This window comes from Hyla sarda, chromosome 3 (assembly GCF_029499605.1).
Source record: "Hyla sarda isolate aHylSar1 chromosome 3, aHylSar1.hap1, whole genome shotgun sequence".
NCBI lineage: Eukaryota > Metazoa > Chordata > Amphibia > Anura > Hylidae > Hyla > Hyla sarda.
In genome coordinates, this window is record NC_079191.1 from 294,651,100 (window position 1) to 294,678,194 (window position 27,095).

Sequence of the window (27,095 nt, forward strand, 5' to 3'; positions counted from 1 at the left end):
TGTATAGTACAGAAAAAGTTATTTTGTTTTTTAATTTATTTTATTTTTTTCTGTCCACAGTGCTCTCTGCTGACACCTCTGTCTGTATCAGGAATTGTCCAGAGCAGCATATGTTTGCTATGGGGATTTGCTCCTGTTCTGGACAGTTCCTGATACGGACAGAGGTGTCTTTCCAGTGATCTTCACAGCAGCCTCCTCCACCGCTGGACTTCACGGCCGCACTCTTCCTGCCACCGCCGCATGATGTCTCTGCTGCCACAGCTGATCGATGTCTGTACCGCCAACGCCACTGCTCCGGTCGGTGGGCAGAGCAGGGGAAATTGACTTTAACCCCCCTGCCGCCAACTGCCATTGGTCAGTCAGTCCTGAGCGACCAATGGCAGGGGATAGGAGGAGATGGCACCCCTGCCACCTCGCTCCTATCCTTTAGGATGGTCGGAGCTGTCTCTGACAGTCCGATCATTCTTATTTTCTGGGCGATTGGCCCAGAATTGCCGCAAGTTGCTGGTCTGAATTGACCGGTGATTTGCGGCGATCGTCGACATGAAGGGGGTCTCAGGACCCCCCTGGGCATTGCCACGGGATGCCTGCTGATATATATCAGCAGTCATCCCGGTCCGATCATCGCCCGGCGAGCGGTGGTGACCAGAAATACGGAGGGGGTACAGGTACGCCCTCCGTCCTAAGTACCAGGACGTGAAGGCGTAGCTGTACGCCCTCCATCCCCAACAGGTTAAAGGGGTAGTCTGGTGGAAAACATTTATTTTTTTAATCAACTGGTGCCAAAAAGAAAAATGTGTAAATTTGTAAATTACTTCTATAAAAAAATCTTTATCCTTCCTTCGGCGGCTGTATAGTACAGAAAAAGTTCTTTTGTTTTTTATTTTTTTTTTTACTGTCCACAGTGCTCTCTGCTGGCCCCTCTGTCTGTATCAGGAACTGTCCAGAGCAACATATGTTTGTTATGGGGATTTGCTCCTGTTCTGGACAGTTCCTGATACGGACAGAGGGGTCAGCAGAGAGCACCGTGGACAGAAAAAAAGTAAATAGCAGCTAATAAACACTGGAAGGATAAAGATTTTTTAATAAAAGTAATTTACACATATGTTTACCTTTCTGGCACCAGTTGATTAATAAATAAAAAAAAATGTTCTCCACTAGAGTACTCCTTTTAAGATAGTAAGAGAACAGGTAGATTTCTCTCTCTGAATCAGGACACTGGCCAGCTTGAGGGAGAGACAAGGACTTCCATATGGAATGTAGATTCCAATAAATTGTGAGTAGAGACATGAAAGACCACCACTGCTCACAGAATAAGATAGAGGGAGCCAGTTAGGACCACCCTATCAGGATTGGGGGAGTTGTAGAGAAAACTTTGGGCCTTGGAGACTATTATGCCCTAAACATCCCCTATGTTTGCCTTCAATCCTACATGGAAGGGACACCCTTTAAAGGGTGGTACCATAAGTCTGGAACCTCCTATTAGTACACCTTGTCTATGAGAGTATTCCATCTCCAAGGGCTGACTAAAAACCAAGACTATCTAAAACTACATACCCTCAAACTGGCCCCTCCAATAAAGCTACACATAAAGGTTAATGTTGTGGCAATGACAGACCCACTTGAAGGTCATAAAAAAAATGGGGTATATGTGAGTTTTTCATTTAGGCCTTTTGGGCAATGGCTTGAAGCTCAAAAATCAATCTAAATTCTTTCTGTTGGAGTATTCTATCATAGTCCCCACCTCGTGGAGATCTATGTATCTTTTCGATGCCCATGAACTGGATCTGTTTAGCATCCCCCTGATGTATATTGTGAATCTGATTGTCTACTGGTGTATCTCGTCTGTTTCTGACATCTCTCAGATGTTCTAGGATGCGTCTGCGAAATTCTCGAACTGTTTTTCCCACATACTTCATACCACAGGCGCACTTGGCTAAGTATACAGTTAATGAAGCTTTTCAATGGGTATCTTTTACCTGCATTAGGGTCCTCAAAAGTCCTTGCTTTCCTTACGCTAGTACAGGCCCTACAATGTCCACATGGACACGATCCAAAAGGTGATGTGTTATGTAGCCAAGTTACACGTGAAGGACGTGGTGTCATGTGACTGTGTACAAGCGAGTCGCCCAAGCTGCACCCCCTCCTGAATGTTATGGCCAGATGTTCACTTACTACATCCCTTAAATCAGGATCAAGCCGTAAGATGTTCCAGTGCTTAGTGAATATATGTCTCACTAGGCTAGATGCAGAATTAAAAGTCCCAATGATTCTCGTGGGTTGTGAGGTGGGATCGCTTTTTCGAGGTACCAAGAGCTGATCCATTCTTTGCTCCTTTGCAGATTGATATGCTGGTCTCAAAGTATGGTCGGGATACCCCCTCTCTCTGAAGTGGGCACGGAGATCCATGGACTGATTAATAAAATCCGCCATGTCCGAACAGTTCCTCCTGAGACGGAGATACTGCCCCTTGGGGACCCCCATTTAAGGGGACCTGGGTGGCAGCTCTCCTATCTCAGGAGGCTGTTTGTTGAGGTCTTTTTTTTTAATACCACCGTGTCCATCTTTAGAGATAAAGACGTCCAGGCAGGAACGCCAGCCCTTGCAGACTTGTTTCAGAGGTAAAAAAAAAACAAAAAACAAGCCAATACTGTTATTGTTAAGTAATTTAAATAGGCACTGTCAGATATAAAAACTTTTGATATGTTGTAAAGCATGCAAAACCAATAGGTTTTGCAATTGCTTTCATTAGAAAATTTTCAGTATTTCATACAGAAAAAGTCAGTCAAAGAACTGCCCCCCGCATTCCATCCCCCCCCCCCCCCCCCCCGCCTTCTGGAATGCATTCAGTCCTGCTATGTACACTGCTTCGTCCAGAACGTTTTGGAGGGAGGAGGGGCTGTACACACTGCAGACTCATGTGAAGAGAAGGGGAGGGGGAGGGGCAAGAAGACTGCTGCCGGGCTCTCACTGATGTCTGCTGTGTGAGAGATGCTTAAACACATTGCATTGCAGATGAAAAAGTAAGTGTCCCTGCATGTATGTGTGTGTGTATATATGTGTATATCAGTGAATCTATCTAATGTGTATGTGTAAGAATATATGAAGCCAGTTTGTGTGTAATGAAGGAGGACTACAATCATATGCCTCCAGCTGTTGCAAAACTAAAACTCCCAGCATGCCTGCACAGCCAAATTATGTGTGGGCATGCTGGGAGCTGTAGTTTTGCAACAGCTGGAGGCATCCTGGTTGGGAAGCACTGGACTGTGGAGAGTGAGGGAGGGGGAGTGGTTATCACAGTGAGGGACCCGCCGCTCTGCTTCTGGTGGACAAAATTAAGGTATTTCAGAAATAAAGCTAATTTTACAAATGTCAAAATGATTAGGGGAAATCATGGTTTTAAAAGCCCAGCAGTGGTTGCCGTACTCTGATGTATATAGTTTGACATCTAGCTGATTGTCTATATATGGCCCTGTATCTGCAGTACTACAGGGTCACGTCATCAGGGGTATCTGAGGCATATATAAACAATCAGCTAGATGTCAAACTATATACATTAGAGTACGGAAACCACTGCTGGGCTTTTAAAACCACAATTTCCCCTCATCATGTTGACATTTGTAAACTTTTAAAAGCAATTTCAATAAAAGTGAAGTTTTAAAGGGAGGGTGTACTCTATAAGGGGTTTTGCACCCCCATCTGGAATCTCTTCCAGGTGTGGGGTTTGGATTGTTTTGTATATTATTACCTAAGCACTACCTCTCAAGCATTTGTTGAGAAATAAATATAGGACACAGACACATAAAAAAGTAACATATAACAGTTTCGGTTTTTTGAGTGATCTGACGGGTACGCTTTAACCCCTTAAGACGCAGCCCTTTTTCACCTTAAGGACTGAGCCCTTTTTCGCAATTCTGAGCAACGTCGCTTTACGCATTAATAACTCTAAAACGCTTTTACCGAATTTTCTGATTCTGAGATTGTTTTTTCGTGACATATTCTACTTTATTTCATGAAAATTTTGCATTTTTTTTTACTTTGAAGCTCTCTGCTTGTAAGGAAAATGGATATTCCCAATAAATTTTATTTTTATTCACAAATACAATATGTCCACTTTATGTTGGCATCATAAAATGGACATATTTTAACTTTTTGAAAAAATTAGAGGGCTTCAAAGTAGAGCAGCAATTTTCCAAAATTTGATGAAAATTGCTAAATCTGAAGGGACTGATGTTACAGAACTACCACTCCCAGCATGCCTGGGCAGTCTAGGCATGCTGAGAGTTGTAGTTTGTCAACATCTGGAGGGCTACCGTTTGGGCACCACTGTAACAGTGGTCTCCAAACTGTGACCCTCCAGATGTTGCAAAACTACAACTCCCAGCATGCCTAGACTGCCCAGGCATGCTGGGAGTGGTAGTTCTGTAACATCAGTCCCTGGGAGTTGCAGTTTGGCACCCACTAGGTAGGGCAGCAATAAATATTGCTTACTGCCCCCTTCCTCCCCCCCCCCCCCAACGTCGTTTCCCTACCTGCGCCTGTCTCCAGTGACGATCTGCGGTCCCCAGGCATCTTCTTCTCAGGTACCGGCCTCCATCTTTCCCCCCGTTCTGCCCGACATCCAGGGGTGGGCAGAACGGGGGATTGCCATGGCAACCCAGTATCCTGCGCAGCCATTGGTCAGAATCAGTTCTGACCAATGGCAGGGGATAGGAGGAGATCGCAGCACTGCGACCTCGGCTGCTATCCCTCAGGATGATCGGGGCTGTCACTGACAGCTCCGATCATCCCTATTTTCCGGGTGATCGGGTCACCAGAGACATGATCAGCCCGGAATAGCAGAAAATCACATGTCTGAATTGACATGGGATTTTCTGCGATCTCCGACATGGGGGGGTCTCAGGACCCCCCTCGGCGATGTGCCGGGATGCCTGCTGAATAATTTCAGCAGGCATCCCGGTCTGGTCCCCAACGGGCGTATGCATACGCCCCACGTCCTTAAGGACTCGGGATGCAGGGCGTATGCATACGCCCGGCGTCCTGAAGAGTTACATAGTTACATAGTTACATAGTTAGTACGGTCGAAAAAAGACATATGTCCATCAAGTTCAACCAGGGAATTAAGGGGTAGGGGTGCGGCGCGATATTGAGGAAGGGATGAGATTTTATATTTCTTCATAAGCATTAATCTTATTTTGTTCCAGGAATGTATCTAATCCTGTTTTAAAGCTGTTAATTGTTCCTGCTGTGACCAGTTCCTGAGGTAGACTGTTCCATAAGTTCACAGTTCTCATGGTAAAGAAGGCGTGTCGCCCCTTGAGACTAAACTTTTTCTTCTCCAGACGGAGGGAGTGCCCCCTCGTCCTTTGGGGGGGTTTAACCTGGAACAGTTTTTCTCCATATTTTTTGTATGGGCCATTAATATACTTATATACGTTTATCATATCCCCCCTTAAACGTCTCTTCTCAAGACTAAACAATTGTAACTCCTTTAATCGCTCCTCATAGAGGTTAAGGTACTCCTCAAACTCTGTCTGTGTGCCTGTCCACAAGATGAAAATATCATCTATATACCTTTACCACAAGATGGTATGTTCAGAGAGGTACTCTCTCTCATCTGTAAAGGCGGTAGCAGCCTCCCACCAGCCCAGGAGCAAATTGACAGAGCTGGGGGCACAGGGGCGCCCCATAGCAGTGCCCCTGAGCTGGTGAAAGAATTGCCCATTAAACAGAAAATAGTTGTGAGTCAAGGTATATTCCAAAAGTTGAAGGACAAACTGTGTATGGGATTGTAGGATTATCACAGCACTATGCAGACTTCACCTCTATGCCAGTTATGATACTGCTGGATTTATATTGAATTATTCTTTTAATAGCATGGAACCATATGTAATGCACAACTACATGGTATAATTTCTATATTGTGACATGATCCATTTCATATGTTACATATCATGTCAAGTATGCTCTCGATTCATATGTCATCAGCGGGTTAAATTGCGGCGTCAATCGTACTACGGACTGATGCCTCCTAACCCTAAACGTGTCATGCTTTTTTTGTTCTCACTTCTGTATAGCCTACTCTTGATACAGTGGTCCTGATTTGGCATCCCATAGCAAATCCAAATACCAATGTGATTTTACAGCGTACATCAGTACCCACCTACCGGCCATTCATTCATAGTATCGAGGCTCTGCCCCCTCCATGCGTCATGGAGGGGTGGACCGGGAGGATCCTGGAAGCAGGAAGGGCTTCATTAGACAGATGTCGGCATGCAAACAGCACGCTACAACGGTACGGCTTACCCGGCATCCTGCCACTGCAGGACCACAACGATTTTTTATTGACATCCTGGCGGCATGTGAGTACCCTATTACTGGGGATCAGGAATCTTTTCAATGACCGCGGATGTACGGTGTATAGTTACTTAGCCACCGTTTGCTATTGTAGGAACCTCTGCCCGCATGCAATATTGGTTTATGTTTGTTTTTTTATACTAGATGCCCTGAGGTACTCCGTCTATGTATATCCAGGCTCACAGACCCGATATTACACTCCAGGACTGAGGTACTATGATATATATTTTTTAGTATTTACTTTTCTACATTGGAGTTATCCAGGAAGGAATCACAGTCAGCATGTGGACTTCATTTTTACGATCACTGTTTTAAATGTCACCTCTGGTATTGTGTTGTGAATATCTTTAATGCATATCCTGTAATGAGTACCATAAATATCTAGGATTACCACATGTGTCTAAGAAACTATTAAAGTTCCCCTGAGGATGTCTCCTGTATGTGCCTGATCACATTGGGGGATAGAAACATATGTTGGGAACGCCTGTTACAAATATAATAGTGCTGTGACAAGCATGGTATTGTATGTTACACGTACATTATTATCATGGACTTAAAAAAAAATGTCTGCTTGTGTTGGCCCATATGGCTTATTGGGCAATAAGATAAGTGATTATATTAACATATTGACAGCATGCTGCTGCTATTTTCTGTTGGGCATGACTCCTATGTGAGACAGTGGTATGATTTTTACTATAACCTTTTTCACTTGGATAAGGAACACCTTTCTTTGTTTTGGTTGGATTGTAATGTATATCAATCAGAAACAGCAGCATTATGAAGGAAATTATAGAGCGGAAATGAGCAGCAAAGTTGTAAATTTAGCATTGGGGTGATATGGAAACACTTACTAGATGCTGCAGCCATGTCCCTGCCTCTGTATCTTACAAGCAGCGTACTCTTCCTCCGCTCTAAATAAATGTATAATGGCAGTATGGTACATGATCCCTCTGAGCTGCTGTCTGTCTTATCTCTCAAGACAGATTTTGAAGTTACTGAATATTAATGATCAATGTAGTAGGTGGAGTTGGGGGGGCTGGATAAAGTGGCTCATAAGAAGAGAATGAGGTATTTTTCTCTAATAAAAGGTACCATATTTTTCGCCATATAAGACGCTCCGGCATATAAGACGCACCCAATTTTAAAGGAGGAAAATCTAGAAAAAAAAAGATTCTGAACCAAATACTGTAGTAAAATATTTTATATCAGTATAGTTCCCCCACAATAGTTGGCAGTATAGTTCCCCCACAATGGTAGGCAGCTCCCCCCCCCCCCCCCCCCACAATGGTTGGCAGTATAGTTCCCCCACAATAGTTGGCAGTATAGTTCCCCTACAATAGTTGGCAGTATAGTTCCCCCAACAATGGTAGGCAGCCTCCCCCCACAATGGTTGGCAGTATAGTTCCCCCACAATAGTTGGCAGTATAGTTCCCCCACAATGGTAGGCAGCTCCCCCCCACAATAGTTGGCAGTATAGTTCCCCCACAATGGTAGACAGCTCCCCCCCACAATAGTTGGCAGTATAGTTCCCCCACAATGGTAGGCAGTTCCCCCCCACAATAGTTGGCAGTATAGTCCCCCCACAATGGTTGGCAGTATAGTTCCCCCACAATAGTTGGCAGTATAGTTCCCCCACAATAGTTGGCAGCTCCCCCCCAGAGACATACAGCTTCGAGCCATATACAGTGTACGGCTGGAGGCGGTATGTCTGTGTGCTGCCCCCACAGTGTTCCGGTCACCGCTCCTCTGGCCCGATGTCACAATCTACTGCTATGGCCTATGGACCATAGCAGTAGGTGCCGGGACCGGAGGAGCGGTGACCCCAACACTGAAGATTACACGCCGCCGGTCACTCACCAGGCCCCGGCCGGCACGCGTCTTCCTCCGGTCCTCCTGCGCCTCTATGGTTGTAAGCACAGGACGTCAATGAGGTCCCGTGCGTACAACCATATAGGAAGACCACAGGAGGACCGGAGGAGGACGTGCATCTGCCGAGGAATGGTTAGTGACCCGCGGACATCCTTATGTCCCGAAAAGATTTTTCGGGACACAGGGATGTCCGACATAGGAAAACCTATGATTATCTGCCCGGGCCGGCTCCTGTGTGCGGCTGCAGGTGGGGGCCGGCCAGAGCAGGTAAAAACTAATTAATATATACTAAAAACCATGGTGCCTCCAGCTGTTGTGAAACTACAACTTCCAGCATGCCCGGACAGCCTTTACCGGTCCGGGCATGCTGGGAGTTGTAGTTTCACAACAGCTGGAGGCACCCTGGTTTTTAGTATAGAGTTATTAGTAATTCACCTGCCCAGCGTCCGGAACTGTATGTTCCAGGCGTAGGGCAATAAACATAGCCAGTGTGAGGTGAAAAATTCACTGGCGGTCATGAGGCTTCCGCGGGAGGGGAGCGGGTAGTCAGTGCTGTACCGCACCGCCGCAGCCTCTGTACTTACCGCTGGCTTCCCGCTCTCGCCCGCAGCAGCCTCGGGCGTATATTCGCCGTATCGGACGCGCCAACTTCCTCCCCGTTTTGGGGAAGAAAAAGTGCGTCTTATACGGCAAAAAATACGGTATATTAAAAAGTTTCTTATATGCATTTAAATCATCAAAAACATTACACTTTTACAGCTAAGAACATTAAAGCGAAACTGATAGCCTATTGACCCCCACTAAACCCAAAACACAAGATTATAGTGCAGGTTAACTGGATTCAGGGGCAGATCTAGAGTCTAGTTTCATGAGGGGCACAATCAATGCATCGTGCGGTGGTTGACACGCCCCCTCCCATAGAGTTGCATTGAGGGGGCGTGACGTGATGCCACTTTCACGCCCCTCGTGACGTTACGCCACAACCCCTCAATGCAAGTCTATGGGAGGGGGCGTGTAAAGACAAGCAACCCGCACCCAGCGTTCAGACCAAAATGTTCCAAACACTGGGGCGGTGGACTACCCTTTTAAGTATGCAGCATAGTTTCTCCCACATTAGGTTGGCAGTATAGTTCCCCCCCCCCCCATTAGGTAGGCAGTGGCCCCCACAGGCATACAGCCTCCAACCGTATACAGTGAATAAAGGAGGTCCTGGTCGGTCAGCGCCGTGTGAGCCGGTTTTCTCCATTGAAGCTAATCCTTTACATCCATATACAGTGAATGGCTGGAGGCTGTGTATACTGCCCCACCTCAGGGCTCTAACCACCGCTCCGGGGTCATGATCTACTGCTATGGCCTATAGCACCGAAGCTGACGTGCTGCTGGTAACTTACCGTGCTGGCCAGCACGTGTCCTCCTCCTTCTCGATGCTCCCCTCCTATGGGCGTACGCACTGGTAGTCCCTGCGTGCGCTACCTCCCAGCGGCCCCTGCGTACAGTGGGGATCAAAAGTTTGGGCACCCCAGGTAAAAATTTGTATTAACGTGCATAAAGAAGCCAAGGAAAGATGGAATAATCTCCAAAAGGCATCAAATTACAGATTAGACATTCTTATAATATGTCAACAAAAGTTAGATTTTATTTCCATTATTTACACTTTCAAAATAACAGAAAACAAAAAATGGTGTCTGCAAAAGTTTGGGCACCCTGCAGAATTTAAGGCATGCACTGCCCCCTTTGCAAAGCTGAGACCTGCCAGTGTCATGGATTGTTCTCAATCATCATCTGGGAAGACCAGGTGATGTCAATCTCAAAGGCTTTAAATGCCCAGACTCATCTGACCTTGCCCCAACAATCAGCACCATGGGTTCTTCTAAGCAGTTGTCTGGAAATCTGAAACTGAAAATAGTTGACGCTCACAAAGCTGGAGAAGGCTATAAGAAGATAGCAAAACATTTTTAGATGTTAATATCCTCTGTTCAGAATGTAATTAAGAAATGGCAGTCATTAGGAACAGTGGAAGTTAAAGCAAGATCTGGAAGACCAAGAAAAATATCAGACAGAACAGCTCGCAGGATTGTGAGAAAAACCCACGTTTGACTGGACAATCCCTCCAGAAAGATCTGGCAGACACTGGAGTTGTGGTACACTATTCCACTATAAAGAGATACTTGTACAAATATGGTCTTCATGGAAGAGTCATCAGAAGAAAACCTCTTCTACGTCCTCACCACAAAAATCAGCATTTGAACATTGCAAATGAACATATAGACAAGCCTGATGCATTTTGGAAACAAGTTCTGTGGACCGATGAGGTTAAAATTTTACTTTTTGGCCTGGAATGAGCAACGGTACGTTTGGAGAAGATGGGGAACAGAATTTAATGAAAAGAACCTCTGTCCCCTGTCCATCTGTTAAGCATGGGGGTGGATCAATCATGCTTTGGGGTTGTATTGCAGCCAGTGGTACAGGGAACATCTCACGAGTAGAAGGAAAAATGGATTCAATAAAATTTCAGCAAATTTCGGATGCTAACTTGTTGCCATCTGTGAAAAAGCTGAAGTTAAAGAGAGGATGGCTTCTACAAATGGATAATGATCCTAAACACACCTTGAAATCCACGGGGGATTACATCAAGAGGCGTAAACTGAAGGTTTTGCCATGGCCTTCACAATCTCCTGACCTCAACATAATTGAAACTCTATGGATAGACCTTAAAAGAGCAGTGCGTGACAGACAGCCCAGAAATCTCAAGGAACTGGAAGACTTTTGTAAGGAAGAATGGGCAAAGATACCTCAAACAAGAATTGAAAGACTCTTGGCTGGCTACAAAAAGCGTTTACAACAGTGGTTCTTAACCTGGGTTCGATCGAACCACAGGGGTCCGGTGAGTCAGTCTCGCGGGTTCGGCGGAGGTCAATACACACAACCGACTCCAGGCCCGTCGCAAAAGGACAGGCAAACCAAGCAATTGCTTGGGGCCCCGAGCTGGCCCGGGGGCCCCGAGCAGAGCCGGTGTTTGCCCGTCCTGTAGCTACGGGGCAATTCCCCCCAATCACTTTTAACTCCCTGCGGCCCTGCGTTAAGTTTAAAAATGCAGGGGCCGCCGGGAGATAGCGCACGCCATGACGTCAGTGAAGTCCCGTGCGTGCGCCCATAGAAACAAAGGGGTCGAGGACCAGAGGATCGAGATGGAGGAAGACACGCGCTGGTCAGCTTGGTAAGTGACCAGTCTTCGGTGCTCCGACCACCGGTCCCGGGACCTACTGCTATAGCCGGAGCGGTGGTTGGAGCACTGAAGTGGGCAGTACACAGGCATACAGCCTCCAGCCTCCACTGTATATGGCTGGAGGCTGTATGTCTGTGGGGGAACACTGCCTACATAATGTGGGGGAACACTGCCTGCCTAATATGGGGGAACACTGCCTACGCCTAATGTGTGGGGGAACACTGCTTACGCCTAATGTGTGGGGGAACAACTGCCTGCCTAATGTGGGGGAACACTGCCTGCGTCTAATGTGTGGGGGAACACTGCCTGCGTCTAATGTGTGGGGGAACACTGCCTGTGCCTTATGTGTGGGGGTGCAAGTGCTGGTGCTAGGCAGGAAAGGTACCAGGTTCTGTAGCGCAATCCACCACTCAGGCAACTTCTTGTGATAAAAGGTTAAATTAATTTAGCCAAAAACATAATGTGTTGCGAAGGTTTAGACCCTCTTCATCAGATGTACAGGCAGTGTATGACCATGGTTAAACAGAGCAGGTTTAAATGTGAAACAAGGGAGCCAAAAAGCAGCTAGGCTCTGCGTGGGGATTGTCTCACATACACAGAATCAAGCAAAGATAAAATATACTTTAAAATAGCATAAAATCATACTACAGTAACGTCAATACTGTCAATACAATAAATAATATATAGAGTTTAAAAAGAAGAATGGTTATTAAATGATCCAAGTACGTTGGGAATGTCAGAGTGTGTCTGTCGGCGTTCCGCTATCACTAGCGGAGCCGCCAGCAGTGTGCGCATGCGCGAACTCGGAAAGTTAATAATGATGACGGAAACCTAGTAACACAATGTAGCGGCACGGAGTGTGTCAGCTTATAGAGAATAAGTGCGCTGCAGGGCACATAAACAGTGTCCCGAAGTGACCTTCCCAAGGCGCCGTAAGTGATGAAATGGATTATAAGAAAAATGATGAGGTTAAAATTACATAGAAAAAATGAATGAATGAAGGTGAAGACGTGTGTAGATGCTGATGTGGAGCTGTATATATATATATATATATATATATATATATATAAAAAAATCAGCACTACATTAGTATAGTATGCAGGATAGTCAGCATATGTGATCAGTATATACAGCCAGCATTATAAATGTCAGCATGTATAGTTAGCAATACATTGTGAGCATATATAATAGGATTAAGGTAAGGTAGAAGGACAATTTAAATGTATATGATGATATAAAAGGAACATAATAAAATATATATGTTACATGGTGTACAGGGGGAAAAAAAATTTTATGCAATCCTATAAAAATAACAATACACAGCAATAACAGCCTGAAACAGATCAATTGAATACAAGTATACTTAAGTTGGTATTATTATGATAAATAAAATAAATTAAAGATACCATTAAATTGAGAAAGATGCACATGTGTCTATGTCTAATGATATTTTCAATGTCAAATTTTATTCTACAAAAGCGTGGCAGAAGCATATAGGGACATAATAGAAAGCCATAATATGGGTACTGGAAAAAACAGAGGATAATGTAAATAATAGGACTTCTAACGGATAATGTCCATTACTTCGTTCAGTCCATTAGGTATTTAAGAATTGAATTTATGTATCCAAAATGACTCTCTCCTTTGTAGTTTTTCAAACCTATTTTATGTAACCTCTGGAATGTGTTCCAAAAAGGTAAAGGAAAAGGCTGAAAATTCCTTATTGTGGTATTGTGTTGCATGTCTAGAGACGCTGTGTTTAATAAATCCTTTATGTACTTTGGATCTGTGTTTGTTCATACGTAGTCGCAACTGTTGAATAGTGCGACATACGTATTGTAGTTTGCAGTCGCATTCTAGTAGATATATCACGTGGGTTGTGGAGCAGTCCATCCTAGTTTTAATAGGAAAGGATTCCCTGGTAGAACTGCAAAGGAAATCTTTTTTACCGTTAGTAATGTTTGCACAGCATTTGCATGTCGTCTTATAACATTTGTAATTTCCCGGGGTGAGATGGTTAATTTTGCATTTGTTAGTGAATTCTTCTTTTAGACGACTGGGTGCCAGTATGTTCTTCAACGTCTGGGCGCGTCTGTAGGTAATAGAAGGTTGTTTGGAAATGTCGTTTTTCAGGAGGGGGTCTTGTAGTAAAATATTCCAATGTTTATTCAAGATACTGCGAATGCTGTTGTGTGATGCGCAGTAGGTGGCAATGAAGTTATTTTTGAAAATGTCTTGGTTTGCTTCAATGGGATGATCATTCACTATGGTGGGTGTCTTCTTCACGGTTGTTCTAGGGCCTATTAGGGCTCATTGATATGCTGCTTTGATGATTTTTGATGGATATCCCTTCTCCGAGAGTCTAGTTTTTATGATTTTGCTCTGTTCCTTATAATCCGAGATATCAGAGCAATTCCTACGGACTCTGTGGAACTGACCATATGGAATGTTTAACTTCCATTTTTTATAGTGACTACTGTTGAAGGAGAGGAGACTATTACAGTCTACTTTCTTAAAATAGGTTTTTGTAATGACTTTGCTATTATGATTGGATAATTCCAAATCCAGATATTCTGCAGAGGGTTTGCTACTTCTCTTAAACCCAAATCTACCTTTTATCCGGTCCATCATAGGGGTCCTTTCATTGAGACTTTCTATGAACTTGTTGCATCGGACCTGAGAGATCTCAGTAAATGTGATCATTTCCAATCAAACTTGAACCAGAAAGAGAAAGAAGCACTGCAGTCCCTCTCAAAAAACCCCAATATTGTAATCCGAAATGCAGACAAAGGGGGAGGGATTATTGTTCAAGATAGAGAAGCATACATACAGGAAGCCATGAAGATACTTGGAGATATTAAATATTACACCACTCTACCCCATGATCCAACAGTGGAATATTCTGTCACCTTCACCAACCTTATTAAAAAAGCCTTTAATTATGGAATTCTCAATAAAAAGGAGAAGGATTTCATCACCATTACAAACCCCAAAACCGCAATCTTTTACCATCTTCCTAAAATACATAAATGTACAGTTATGCCCAATCATAGCAGGCATTAACTCCATCTCCAGTAATCTTTCTCAGTATATTGACATCATCTTACAAAAATATGTGATAAAGTTAGATTCATACCTCAATGATACACCCACCCTAATAGAATTACTCCAGGACATCGTATGGGAACCCGTCTTCATATGGGCCACATAAGATGTCTCTTCATTATATTCCAACATACCACACGATAAGGGTATAAGTGTCATCAGAAAGACTCTAAACCAAGACCTTTCAATGCCATCAGTCCAAAAATTATTTATTTGCAATAGCATTCAGTACATTCTACACCACAACTATTTCTCTTTTAACGACTAAACATACCTACAAACCCAGGGGACCGCAATGGGTACCCGTTTTGCACCAGCATTTGCTAACCACCCTTGGAAGAACAAGATAAAACTTTATAAACGATATATCGACGATTTGTTATTTATTTGGAGAGGAACAGAGGAGGAATTTACAGACTTCACAAAATACCTCAACAACAACAATTTCAATATCACATTATCTGGAATAAGTAGCAAAGCCTCTGTAGAATATCTGGATTTGGAATTATCCAATCATAACAGCAAAGTCATTACAAAAACCTATTTTAAGAAAGTAGACTGTAATAATCTCCTCTCCTTCAACAGTAGTCACTATAAAAAATGGAAGTTAAACATTCCATATGGTCAGTTCCACAGAGTCCGTAGGAATTGCTCTGATATCACGGATTATAAGGAACAGAGCAAAATCATAAAAACTAGACTCTCGGAGAAAGGATATCCATCAAAGATCATCAAAGCAGCATATCAACGAGCCCTAATAGGCCCTAGAACAACCGTGAAGAAGACACCCACCATAGTGAATGATCATCCCATTTAAGCAAAACAAGACATTTTCAAAAATAACTTCATTGCCACCTACTGCGCATCACACAACAGCATTCCTAGTATCTTGAATAAACATTGGAATATTTTACTACAAGACCCCCTCCTGAAAAACGACATTTCCAATCAACCTTCTATTACCTATAGACACGCCCAGACGTTGAAGAACATACTGGCACCCAGTCATCTAAAAGAAGAATTCACTAACAAACGCAAAATTAACCATCTCACCCCGGGAAATTACAAATGTTATAAGACGACATGCAAATGCTGTGCAAACATTACTAATGGTAAAAAAGATTTCCTTTGCAGTTCTACCAGGGAATCCTTTCCTATTAAAACTAGGATGGACTGCTCCACAACCCACGTGATATATCTACTAGAATGCGACTGCAAACTACAATACGTATGTCGCACTATTCAACAGTTGCGACTACGTATGAACAAACACAGATCCAACGTACATAAAGGATTTATTAAACACAGCGTCACTAGACACGTAACACAATACCACAATAAGGAATTTTCAGCCTTTTCCTTAACCATTTTGGAACACATTCCAGAGGATACATACAATAGGTTTGAAAAACTACAACGGAGAGTCATTTTGGATATATAAATTAAATTCTTTAATACCTAATGGACTGAACGAAGTAATGGGCATTATCCGTTAGAAGTCCTATTATTTACATTATCCTCTGTTTTTTCCAGTAGCCACATTATGGCTTTCTATTATGTCCCTATATGCTTCTGCCACGCTTTTGTAGAATAAAATTTGTATGTATAGACATTGAAAATATCATTAGACATAGACACATGCATTTTTCTCAATTTAATGGTATCTTTAATTTATTTTATTTATCATAATAATACGAACTGAAGTATACTTGTATTCAATTGATCTGTCACAGGCTGTTATTGCTGTGTATTGTTATATTTATAGGATTGCATAACATTTTTTTTTTTCCCTGTACACCATGTAACATATATATTTTATTATGTTCCTTTTATATCATCATATATATTTAAATTGTCCTTCTACCTTACCTTAATCCTATTATATATGCTGACAATGTATTGCTAACTATAAATGCTGACATTTATAATGCTGGCTATATATACTGATCACATATGCTGACTATTCTGCATACTATACTAATGTAGTGCCGATTTAATATATATATATATATATATATATATATATATATATATATATATACACAGCTCCACATCAGCATCTACACACGTCTTCACCTTCATTCATTAATTTTTTCTATGTCATTTTAACCTCATCATTTTTTTTATAATCCATTTCATCACTTACGGCGCCTTGGGAAGGTCACTGCGGGACACTGTTTATGTGCCCTGCAGCGCACTTATTCTCTATAAGCTGACACAATGTACCAGCGGCACGCACATTGTGTTAGGGTGGGTTCACACTACTTTTTCTCCCATACGGGAGCGCATACGGCAGGGGGGAGCTAAAACCTCGCGCTCCCGTATGTCACCGTATGCGCTCCCGTATGTAATTCATTTCAATGAGCCGGCCGGAGTGAAACGTTCGGTCCGGTCGGCTCATTTTTGCGCCGTATGCGCTTTTACAACTGGACCTAAAACCGTGGTTGACCACAGTTTTAGGTCCGGTTGTAAAAGCGCATACGGTGCAAAAATGAGCCGACCGGACCGAACGTTTCACTCCGGCCGGCTCATTGAAATGAATGACATACGGGAGCGCATACGGTGACATACGGGAGCGCGAGGTTTTAGCTCCCCCCTGCCGTATGCGCTCCCGTATGGGAGAAAACGTAGTGTGAACCCAGCCTTACTAGGTTTCTAGGGTACTAGGTTTCCGTCATCATTATTAACTTTACGAGTTCTCGCATGCGCACACTGCCGGCAGCTCCGCTAGTTATAGCGGAACGCCGACAAACACACTCTGACATTTCCAACGTACTTGGATCATTTAATAACCATTCTTCTTTTTAAACTATATATATTATTTATTGTATTGACAGTATTGACGTTACTGTAGTAAAATTTTATGCTATTTTAAAGTATTTTTTAACTTTGCTTGATTCTGTGTATGTGAGACAATCCCCACGCCCACTAGGGGGCGGAGCCTAGCTTCTTTTTGGCGCCCTTGTTTCACATTTAAACCTGCTCTGTTTAACCATTGTCATACACTGCCTGTACATCTGATGAAGAGGGTCTAAACCTTCGCAACGCATTATGTTTTTGGCTAAATAAATTGAACCTTTTATCACAAGAAGTTGCCTGAGTGGTGGATTGCGCTACAGAACCTGGTACCTTTCCTGCCTAGCACCAGCACTTGCATCTGATACCTCGGACAGGTTAACCTGCTGCCGATTCCAGGAAGCTGCTCCACCATCACTTATAACCACGCGCTTATTGCTGTTGTGTCTATACACACAACAGCACAAGGTGAGCAAGATTACATACTTGTTTTACAGCTTCACCATATACATATATACCTTGTTCCAAACGTATTGCCCAATGAGGAGCTCTGCTCTTTTTCTCCATAGAATACATTATGTGTGGGGGAACACTACCTGTGCCTAATGTGTGGGGGAACACTGCCTGCACCTAATGTGTCGGGGAACACTGCCTGCACCTAAATGTGTGGGTGAACACTGCCTGCGCCTAATGTGTGGGGGAACACTGCCTGCGCCTAATGTGTGGGGGAACACTGCCTGTGCCTTATGTGTGGGGGAACACTGCCTGTGCCTTATGTGTGGGGGAACACTGCCTTCGTCTAATCGGTGGGGGAACACTGCCTGCGCCTAATGTGTGGGGGAACACTGCCTGCGCCTAATGTGTGTGGGAACACTGCCTGCACCTAAATGTGTGTGGGAACACTGCCTGCGCCTAATGTGTGGGGGAACACTGCCTGCGCCTAATGTGTGGGGGAACACTGCCTGAGCCTAATGTGTGGGGGGACACTGCCTGTGCCTTATGTGTGGGGGAACACTGCCTTCGTCTAATGTGTGGGGGAACACTGCCTGCACCTAATGTGTGGGGGAACACTGCCTGCGCCTAATGTGTCTTAATGGTTTTGTTCTTTAATGGTTTTGTTCATTTTGTGCACCTATGTGTAAATATATACTAAAATATATACCTCCTATGTTTTAAATTTGGAAAAATCACATTTTATTTTTCCAATTAAGAAGGGTACGGTGAATGCACATACGAAACGGGTGGGGTTCAGTACCTCCAACAAGGTTAAGAACCACTGGTTAACAAGCTTTGATACTTGCCAAAGGGGGCAGTACAAGATTTTTCTGCAGGGTGCCCAAACTTTTGCAGATGCCATTTTTTGTTTTCTGTTATTTTGAAAGTGTAAATGATATAATATGTCAACTTTTGTTGACATATTATAAGAATGTCTAATCTGTAATTTGATGCCTTTTGGAGATGTTTCCATCATTCCATGGCCTCTTTATGCACATCAATACAAATTTTTACCTGGGGTGCCCAAACTTTTGATCCTCACTGTATTTAAAGTTAACACAAAGCAGCAGAGAGTAAACCAGGGCATCCTAGTGTCCTGAAAAGATCTTTAAGGGATATCTTTAGTACTGTGGGGGGAAATTAATCGGGGGGGGGGGGGGGGCTGCCATTGACTGGATTTAAATGTGGTATATTACCTGGATCCCTGGTCCAGTTTGGGAGATCTAGGGAGATCTAGTATTAAACGTGAGTTCATATTTGGCTTTGCACAATGAAGGCATGAACCGGCATGACGAGCATCCTTGCCTCCATCCTCTCTGCTTCAATATGCTCTCTCACAGAGCACTCACATGGGTTCTTAATGAATATTCACAAGGTGGGCAGGCATATAGGAGCAGAAAGGATGGAGATCCCACCAGATCCCACCTCCATGCGCAAAGATGGCGATTAACATATTAGCAATGAAGGCTAACCCGGATGATGGATATGGGTAAGTTTTACCTAATTTAATTCCATAAGGCCATGTACTGGGATTAGTGGGTGAACCGGCTGTCATTTTCCCTTTCATGGTACCAGAGGAAAACAAAAGAAAGGTCAGATTTAAAAGGTGAGTAGATGTGCCAACGTATGCTAACATTTTTCAAAACCTGATATGACATTAATATAAATGTACATACTAAATAAAGCTAAAAAACAGAATACTACACCAAGTACAGTATTTTGGTTAAAATGTACTACCTTGTATCCTTCTTAAGTATACTGGTACGTCACTTTTAACAGTTTTTGTATCTTCTTCAGCTGCCTCTTTTAGCAAATGGGGTGGATTATTTTGTGCTAACCAGTCAGCTACTTTATTTTCTGCAGCAATTAGTTCTGTATTTAATAAAGCCAGGTCTTTATCTCCAGAGGATAAGGGCTTCTTTGCCTTTTGGCGATGGTCTGTAAACTTTGTAACATGATCTTTAATGGTTACCTTTCCTGGAGAACTGTCATCAAACTCAATTGTAAAGGAAGCATGCCCTGCACCTGAGGTTTGCTGGCAGTGAGGGTCTAATGTTGCAATTTCATATACACCATTTCCCTCTCCCTCAGATTTTTGCTGAAGTTCCTTATTAGGGATCTCAAAATAACTTGTCTCTCTCCAAAATGAACTAAAAGCAACTTCCTTTGTTGAGGTTACTTGCTCAGCAGCTTTTTTTCCACTTTTGCATGAGCCTATAAAAAAAAACAACAAAGGATCAATTATATTTTTTTAAACTCTTTATTACAGGGGAACTCATGCCAAAATAAACTTATCCCCTATCCACAGGATAGGGGATAAATAGCTGATCCCTGGGACCCCCCACTATCTTTCAGTAAGCTTTCAGGAAGGAGCATGTGCTGCAGAAAGCACGCGTTCCATTTATTTCTATGGGAGCGTTGAAGAGACTCAAGAACACCATCATCAGCACTCCCATGGAAATGAATGAAATGTGTGCTGTTTACCAGTAGATGACAAGCACTTCTCACTGACAGTCTGGGTAGTGTTCCGGAGTTCGCAGGAGTCCCAGCATTAGGAAACCCCCCTCTCCTTTCATGAATTATTGGCATAAAGAATAACAAAATTACAACCAATACAACCGTTGGATCAATTATCTATTTTACTGAAACAATTTCTGTGCTAAAACCCTAAAGGCAGATATATTGACCTTTATTATTCAGAGATATTTTATATTATTGCATAACATATACCTTGACATGCATTTTGTTGGGACCATTTCATGGTATAAAAATGTACTGCAAACTTTAAATCATGATTTTTGAAGGATAACTGGAAAGCAATAGCAGTTCTATATGCAGTATATGTAGCACATTAAGGGTACCCAGCCATCACTCTCGAGCTGCCTAAACATAAGGCAGCAAAAACAGGGACTTGTTCCCTTATTAGTATAGTGTACTATTTACTCTAAAACATTTTAGCATTTCAGTTATGAAATTACTGAACTGAATGTTCAACAATGTATTATGTCTGGCAGTCAATTGCCTCTGCCACTTACTCTCAAGGAAGACTTGTAGCCCATTTTAAGGCAATGGATTGCCATGACAACGCATTGGCACTTTGCAGCCACCCTTGTTTCATACATTTATGGAACTTGAAAACAATTCTGAGCATTCTGAGCACAGGGCATTTAAAAACAAAAGAATTGTCTAAGGGAAAATGTAAGCGAATAATTTGGAGTCATTTAAACAGAGCAGTACTTGAAGAAACTGTCAAATTTTGCACTATTATTCCCAAACAATGATCCTAATAATAATCACAATAATAATCTTAATCACTTATGAAGTTTTCCGTTTATACCTTATTATCATCATTATTATGTACAGGCTTTTGGAATTTTTTTTTCTTTCCAACTGCTAGTTTCTATAAATGGACATTTTCTCTCTCCATGCCTTCTCAGTGATGGGATTTGTCTGTGCTGATTTCGTTATATATCTAGCCTCCCCCTCTCGTTCTCTTCACTTCTCTCCTTCATGTTGTCTCACTCACACTATGTTTTTCAACTACGGTTCCCGCATACGTTTTCTATCAAAAACCGTATGGGAAAAAAATGGATGGAAAAGTATGGGAAAAAGTAAACCGTATGCGTTTTTAAACAGTATACTGTTTTTTAAAGTGCATACAGTTCCGTCAGTTTTTATAGAAAAAAAAACCATACGTTTTTGAAAATGTTGTCCATTGTTAATGGGAGGGGTCTTGGGTGGGGACTTTAGGATTCAAATGCGCATGTGCAAAGTAAAAATGTATACGATTTTCCCGTATGGAACCGTATACATGTGTGTTTCCCATTGACGTCCATGTTAAAAAAAAGTATGCGGTTGCAGTACGGTTCTTAAACCGGAGACAAAATCGTGGTCAACCACGGTTTTGACTCCGGTTTAAAAACCGTACTGCAACCGCATACGTTTTTTTTAACATGGAGTTTTTTTTCTATAAAAACTGACGGAACTGTATGCACTTTTAAAAACAGTATACTGTTTAAAAACGCATACGGTTTACTTTTTCCCATACTGTTCCATCCGTTTTTTTCCCATAGGTTTTTGATAGAAAACGTATGCGGGAACCGTAGTTGAAAAACGTAGTGTGAACCCAGCCTAAGAAACAGCAGCATCTGCAGCCTCCCCAACCCTCTCCTTCTTCTTACTATGACAATAGCCTATGACTTCTCAAGATTTTCACCACAAAGAGAGAAAGTAATGTCTGCGCCTCACCAGTAGTTGGAGTCCATAAAAGAGGGTATGCTATATAGCGTAACAGTGCACTGATTGGGGTTTATATATTGAGGGTGGAGTGGAGTTTTCTTTGTGGGTTTTGATTCCCGACAGGTATTTTTCCATGATATGTACTAATGTTTCCCTACATTTTGCACTTTTCCCTACGTTTTTGTTTTACAACTGTTCTGATCCGTGGGGGATTTCCCAGCTCATATCCACCACATTTTCTGTGGAAACCTTAGTAAATATGTTGGGATTTTTCAAAACTGTTGGGGACACACCGGACCACACCCCTTTTCTCACATGGCCACGCCCCCTTTTTTATTGTCGCAAATTGTGTCGCATGGAACGTGCGACCCATTTGGGTACAAAACCCGAGAAAAAAACATTGAGATCTCATTAGTAAATATACCCCATTGTTGTAGCATAAAATACAAAGGTTAAAACATGTTAAAAATATGCACAATTTATAAGAGAGGAAGGTACAATATCATCTGCTTTCTAGGACCAAGCCTTTGTTTATACATTTATAACTGAATACCTGACCTAAAGTACCTAATGTCAAACAATGCATGCATTAGATTGCAGTAAATAACAGAGCCATGTAATGTGCAGCATCAGAATGTACACAAGAAAAACATACAAAAAACAGAAAAATTTAACCATAAGGCAGATGCTACAGGGCTGTATCGCCTTAGCATTCTGTGTACAATAATCAGGTTCTCTCAAGTCCCGTCCCTATCACTCTGGTTGGGTTCACATTAGTGTTGCTCGCGAATATTCGCAATTCGAATATTATTCGCGAATATCGCATATTCGCGAATTCGCGAATTTCGCGAATATAGCGCTATATATTCGTAATTACGAATATTCGTTTTTTTTTTTTTCTTCACAGTACACATCACAGTGATCATCCCTCTCTGCTTCCAGCTCGTGTGGTGTAAAGAAGGCTCTAATACTACTGTGTGAGACTGGCGTGCGAAAATTCGCATATGAGAAAATTCGCATATGCTAATTTTCGCATATGCGAATTTGCGCGTATGCTAATTTTGTATTTGCTAATATTCACATATGCTAATTTTCGCATACGCGAAAATAAAACGAGAATATAACAAATATGCGAATATTCGCGAATATATGACGAATATTCGTCCATATATTCGCGAATATTCGCGAATTCGAATATGGCCTATGCCGCTCAACACTAGTTCACATCACGTTTTCTTCCAATACGGGAGCGCATACGGCAGGGGGGAGCTGAAACCTCGCACTCCCGTATGCCTTTCTATGCGCTCCCGTATGTAATTCATTTCAATGAGCCGACCAGAGTGAAACATTCGATACGGTCGGCTAATTTTTGCGCCGTATGCGCTTTTACAACCGGACCTAAAACCGTGGTTGACCACAGTTTTAGGTCCGGGGAAAAAGCGCATACAACGCAAAAATGAGCCGACCCGACCGAACGTTTCACTCCGACCGGCTCATTGAAATGAATTACATACGGGAGCGCATAGAAAGGCATACGGGAGCGCAAGGTTTCAGCTCCCCCCTGCCGTATGCGCTCCCATATAGGAGAAAACTTGATGTGAACCCAGCCTTAGTGTGGCTTCCTTGCAAGTGTGGCTTCCTAGCCTTATGTTTGCAGTAGTGATTGAAGTCCACTTAGTGTGTTCCTTCTCTTTCACTATAAGCTCAGGTTGAATTCCTATAGAAGAGTAAACTTGTCCCACACTGCAACCACTAGCTTCAGAAGGTTGAGGTGGAAAATGGAAAAATCTTACTCACTGTCTTAAGGCACAAGAGGAACAAGTCCCACTCTCCCTACTAGGTGAAGCCCACCCGATTAAAGGGAATGTGCCACAATTTTCTATTTTTTATTAAAATATTTGCTATAATAAATGAATGTATATACAGTGGTCCCTTAACATACAATGGTAATTCGTTCCATAGTTTGTCGAATCCATCGTATGTTGAGGGATTCGTGCAATGTTACAATATTAATAGGTTCCAGGACGACCATTGTATGTTGAAACCATCATATGTTGAGACCAGAACTCTATGGAAACCTGGTACTTGGTTCTGAAGCCCCAAAATGTCATCCAAAAATAGGAAAAAGTGAGAATTAAAGATAAATAAGTAGATAACTAATACAGATAAAGCAAGTCCTTACATATAAAAGTAAGAAAGATCTGCTGGGAGCTGTAATCACTGTCTATTTTAGTGTTTCCCAAAGAGGTTGTCTCCAGCTGTTGCAAAACTAAAACTCCCAGCATGGCCGGACAGCCAAAGGCTGTCCGGGCATGCTGGGAGTTGTAGTTTCGCAACAGCTGGAGACAACCTCTTTGGGAAACACTGGTCTATGTAGAGGACAGGAGCTTCTTCAGGGTCCTGTACAGAACACGCAATGTCCTAAAAAAAAGAAAATGGAGCCGCCCTCACCTGGTGTCCAAAGGAGAAGTTAACCCTGGTACAGATAAAGAGTACAGAACATGTAATACCTCCCTGTACTGTAGGGGGCGCTACTAGACACCAGTCAGTGCATGCACAGGGATTTTACCAGTGAAATATCCATTCTGATTGGTTGGTTCTTCCACCACGTTTCGCAGATTTCAAAGCATTGTATGTTGAGTCTGGTTTCAAGTTACAATGGTCCAGAAAAGACCATTGTATGTTGAAACTATTGTATGTTGAGGCCATTGTAATTTGAGGGATCACTGTACTCACCTGTCCCCGCCGCTCCTGACCGCGTCCTCACCGCTCCCGATGCTGTCCCAGGGGCTCCCGCTGCTGTCCCGCTGCTCCGGCGTCTTCTTCGGGATCCTCCGGCTTCTTCCGCATCTTCTCCGGTGTCCGGGCCTCGCTTTCTGGTGCCGTTATTACGTTGCTGCGCCCCGCGCAGCGATGTAACAACGATGCCGGAAAGTGAGGCCCGGACCCCGGAGATGATGCAGAAGACTCCGGAGGATCGCGAAGGGAATCCGGAGCAGCGGGGATAGGTATGAGAACCTGTCCGGGATGCTTAAAATGCTATTCGACAGCAGCATAAGCATTTTGCGCTGTCGGAAAGCAGTTAATGCGATGGCCCTGACATATAAAAGCATCGTATGTCGATGCTGACATTGACATGCGATGGCCTCTGAGAGGCCATCGTATGTCGATGCTGACATCAACATGCGATGGCCTCTGAGAGGCCATCGTATGTCGATTTGATCTTATGTCGGAGCCATCGCATGTTGGGGGGTTACTGTATACATATTTGTATGCTGCAAAGTGTACTCTAATTTTATTTATTATTGATAAATGTTACAGGGGGCTGCCATGTCTAAAACATCTCTGAACTGCATCACTGCACGACACAGGGAGAGATGCTTTATGGCAGTCACAGGACATAGGGGATAACGTACGGGGGCTGTCTGTTTTTTATACAACAGTACTGCACAGTGGCAACTTACTGCTAGTATGGGTTAATAGAGGAAGCATGCGCCATGATCTTGGAGCATGGAGAGGAAGGGGCAGAAGGAAGAGTGAGGCCAGAGAGGATTCCCCTTCCCCCTCCCTCTCATCTGCTAACAAAGGGTACATTCACACCACGTTTTGTAAATACTACGGTTTTAGGTCCGGTCCAAAACCGCATACGGGTCAAAACTGAGCCGACCGGAGTCACCTTTAGACTCAGGTCGGGTCGTTAAAGTAAATGGAGTCACGGGCTGATCCGGCCGGGGTACGGTAGCGCCCGGTTTGCCCCTCCCCCCCGCCGGATAAGGCACCCTTATGTACAAAACATGGTGTTAATGCACCCTTATGCAGGGCAGGAGATAAGACTGAGGAGCTCCATACACAGCAGACACAGTTACAGTGATGGATGTGAGTAATAAAACATTACACTGTCACTGCTGTCCTGCTGTATGGGGAGGGGTAGACAGTGAGTGAACTCAGTGAGCAGTGTGTACTGTGCTGCTACTACAACTCCCAGCAGTGTAATTCTCATCCTCTTTTTCCCACAGGAGCTGCAGGATCATGAGATAACTTTGAATTTAATAGTAAATAGACAATTTTGGACTACAACTCCCAGTGTGGACTCTGTCTCAGCTGTCTATGCCCCTCTTCAGCTCTGAGCCCTTACACCCTGTTCCAAATTATTATGCAAATATTTTTCTTATTTACCTAAATAATTGATGTAAATAACAGTCAGCCTAATACTCATGTTATCAACTATTAAGAGTACAATTAAAATCTCCTAATGATAACAGTATTTTTTTTTTTACATAAAGAACTTACAATGCACTGTTCCAAATTATTATGCACACTTAGGCTGGGTTCACACTACGTTTTTGCCATACTGTTTTCAATCCGTTTTTCTAAAGAAAACCGTATTGCAAAAAAACGGATGGAACAGTATGGAAAAAAGTAAACCGTATGCGTTTTTAAACAGTATACTGTTTTTTAAAAAGCATACAGTTCCGTCAGTTTTTATTTTAAAAAAAAACATACGTTTTTGAAAATTTTGTCCATTTTTAATGGGAGGGGTCTTGGGTGGGGACTTTAGGATTCAAATGCGCATGTCCAAAGTAAAAACGTATACGTTTTTCCCGTATGGAACCGTATACATGTGCGTTTCCTATTGACGTCCATGTTAAAAAAAACGTATGCGGTTGTAGTACAGTTTTTAAAACGGAGTCAAAACCGTGGTTAACCACAATTTTGTCTCCGGTTTTAAAACCGTACTGCAACCGCATACATTTTTTTAACATGGACGTCAATGGGAAAAGCACATGTATATGGTTCCATACGGGAAAAACGTATACGTTTTTACTTTGCACATGCGCATTTGAATCCTAAAGTCCCCACCCAAGACCCCTCCCATTAAAAATGGACAACATTTTCAAAAACGTATGGGTTTTTTTAAAATAAAAACTGACGGAACTGTATGCACTTTAAAAAACAGTATACTGTTTAAAAACGCATACAGTTTACTTTTTCCCATACTGTTCCATCC

General features: G+C 42.9%; 1 protein-coding gene across 1 annotated transcript in view; it reads right to left on the reverse strand.

Annotated features, from left to right (window-relative positions):
* The window catches only part of CEP170 (centrosomal protein 170), a 539,078-nt gene that overhangs the window by 289,782 nt on the left and 222,201 nt on the right, over positions 1-27,095 (reverse strand). The window contains exon 8 of the mRNA XM_056566907.1: positions 19,586-20,062. Within this exon, the coding sequence (XP_056422882.1) occupies positions 19,586-20,062 (477 nt within the window). The remainder of the gene's footprint in view (positions 1-19,585; positions 20,063-27,095) is intronic.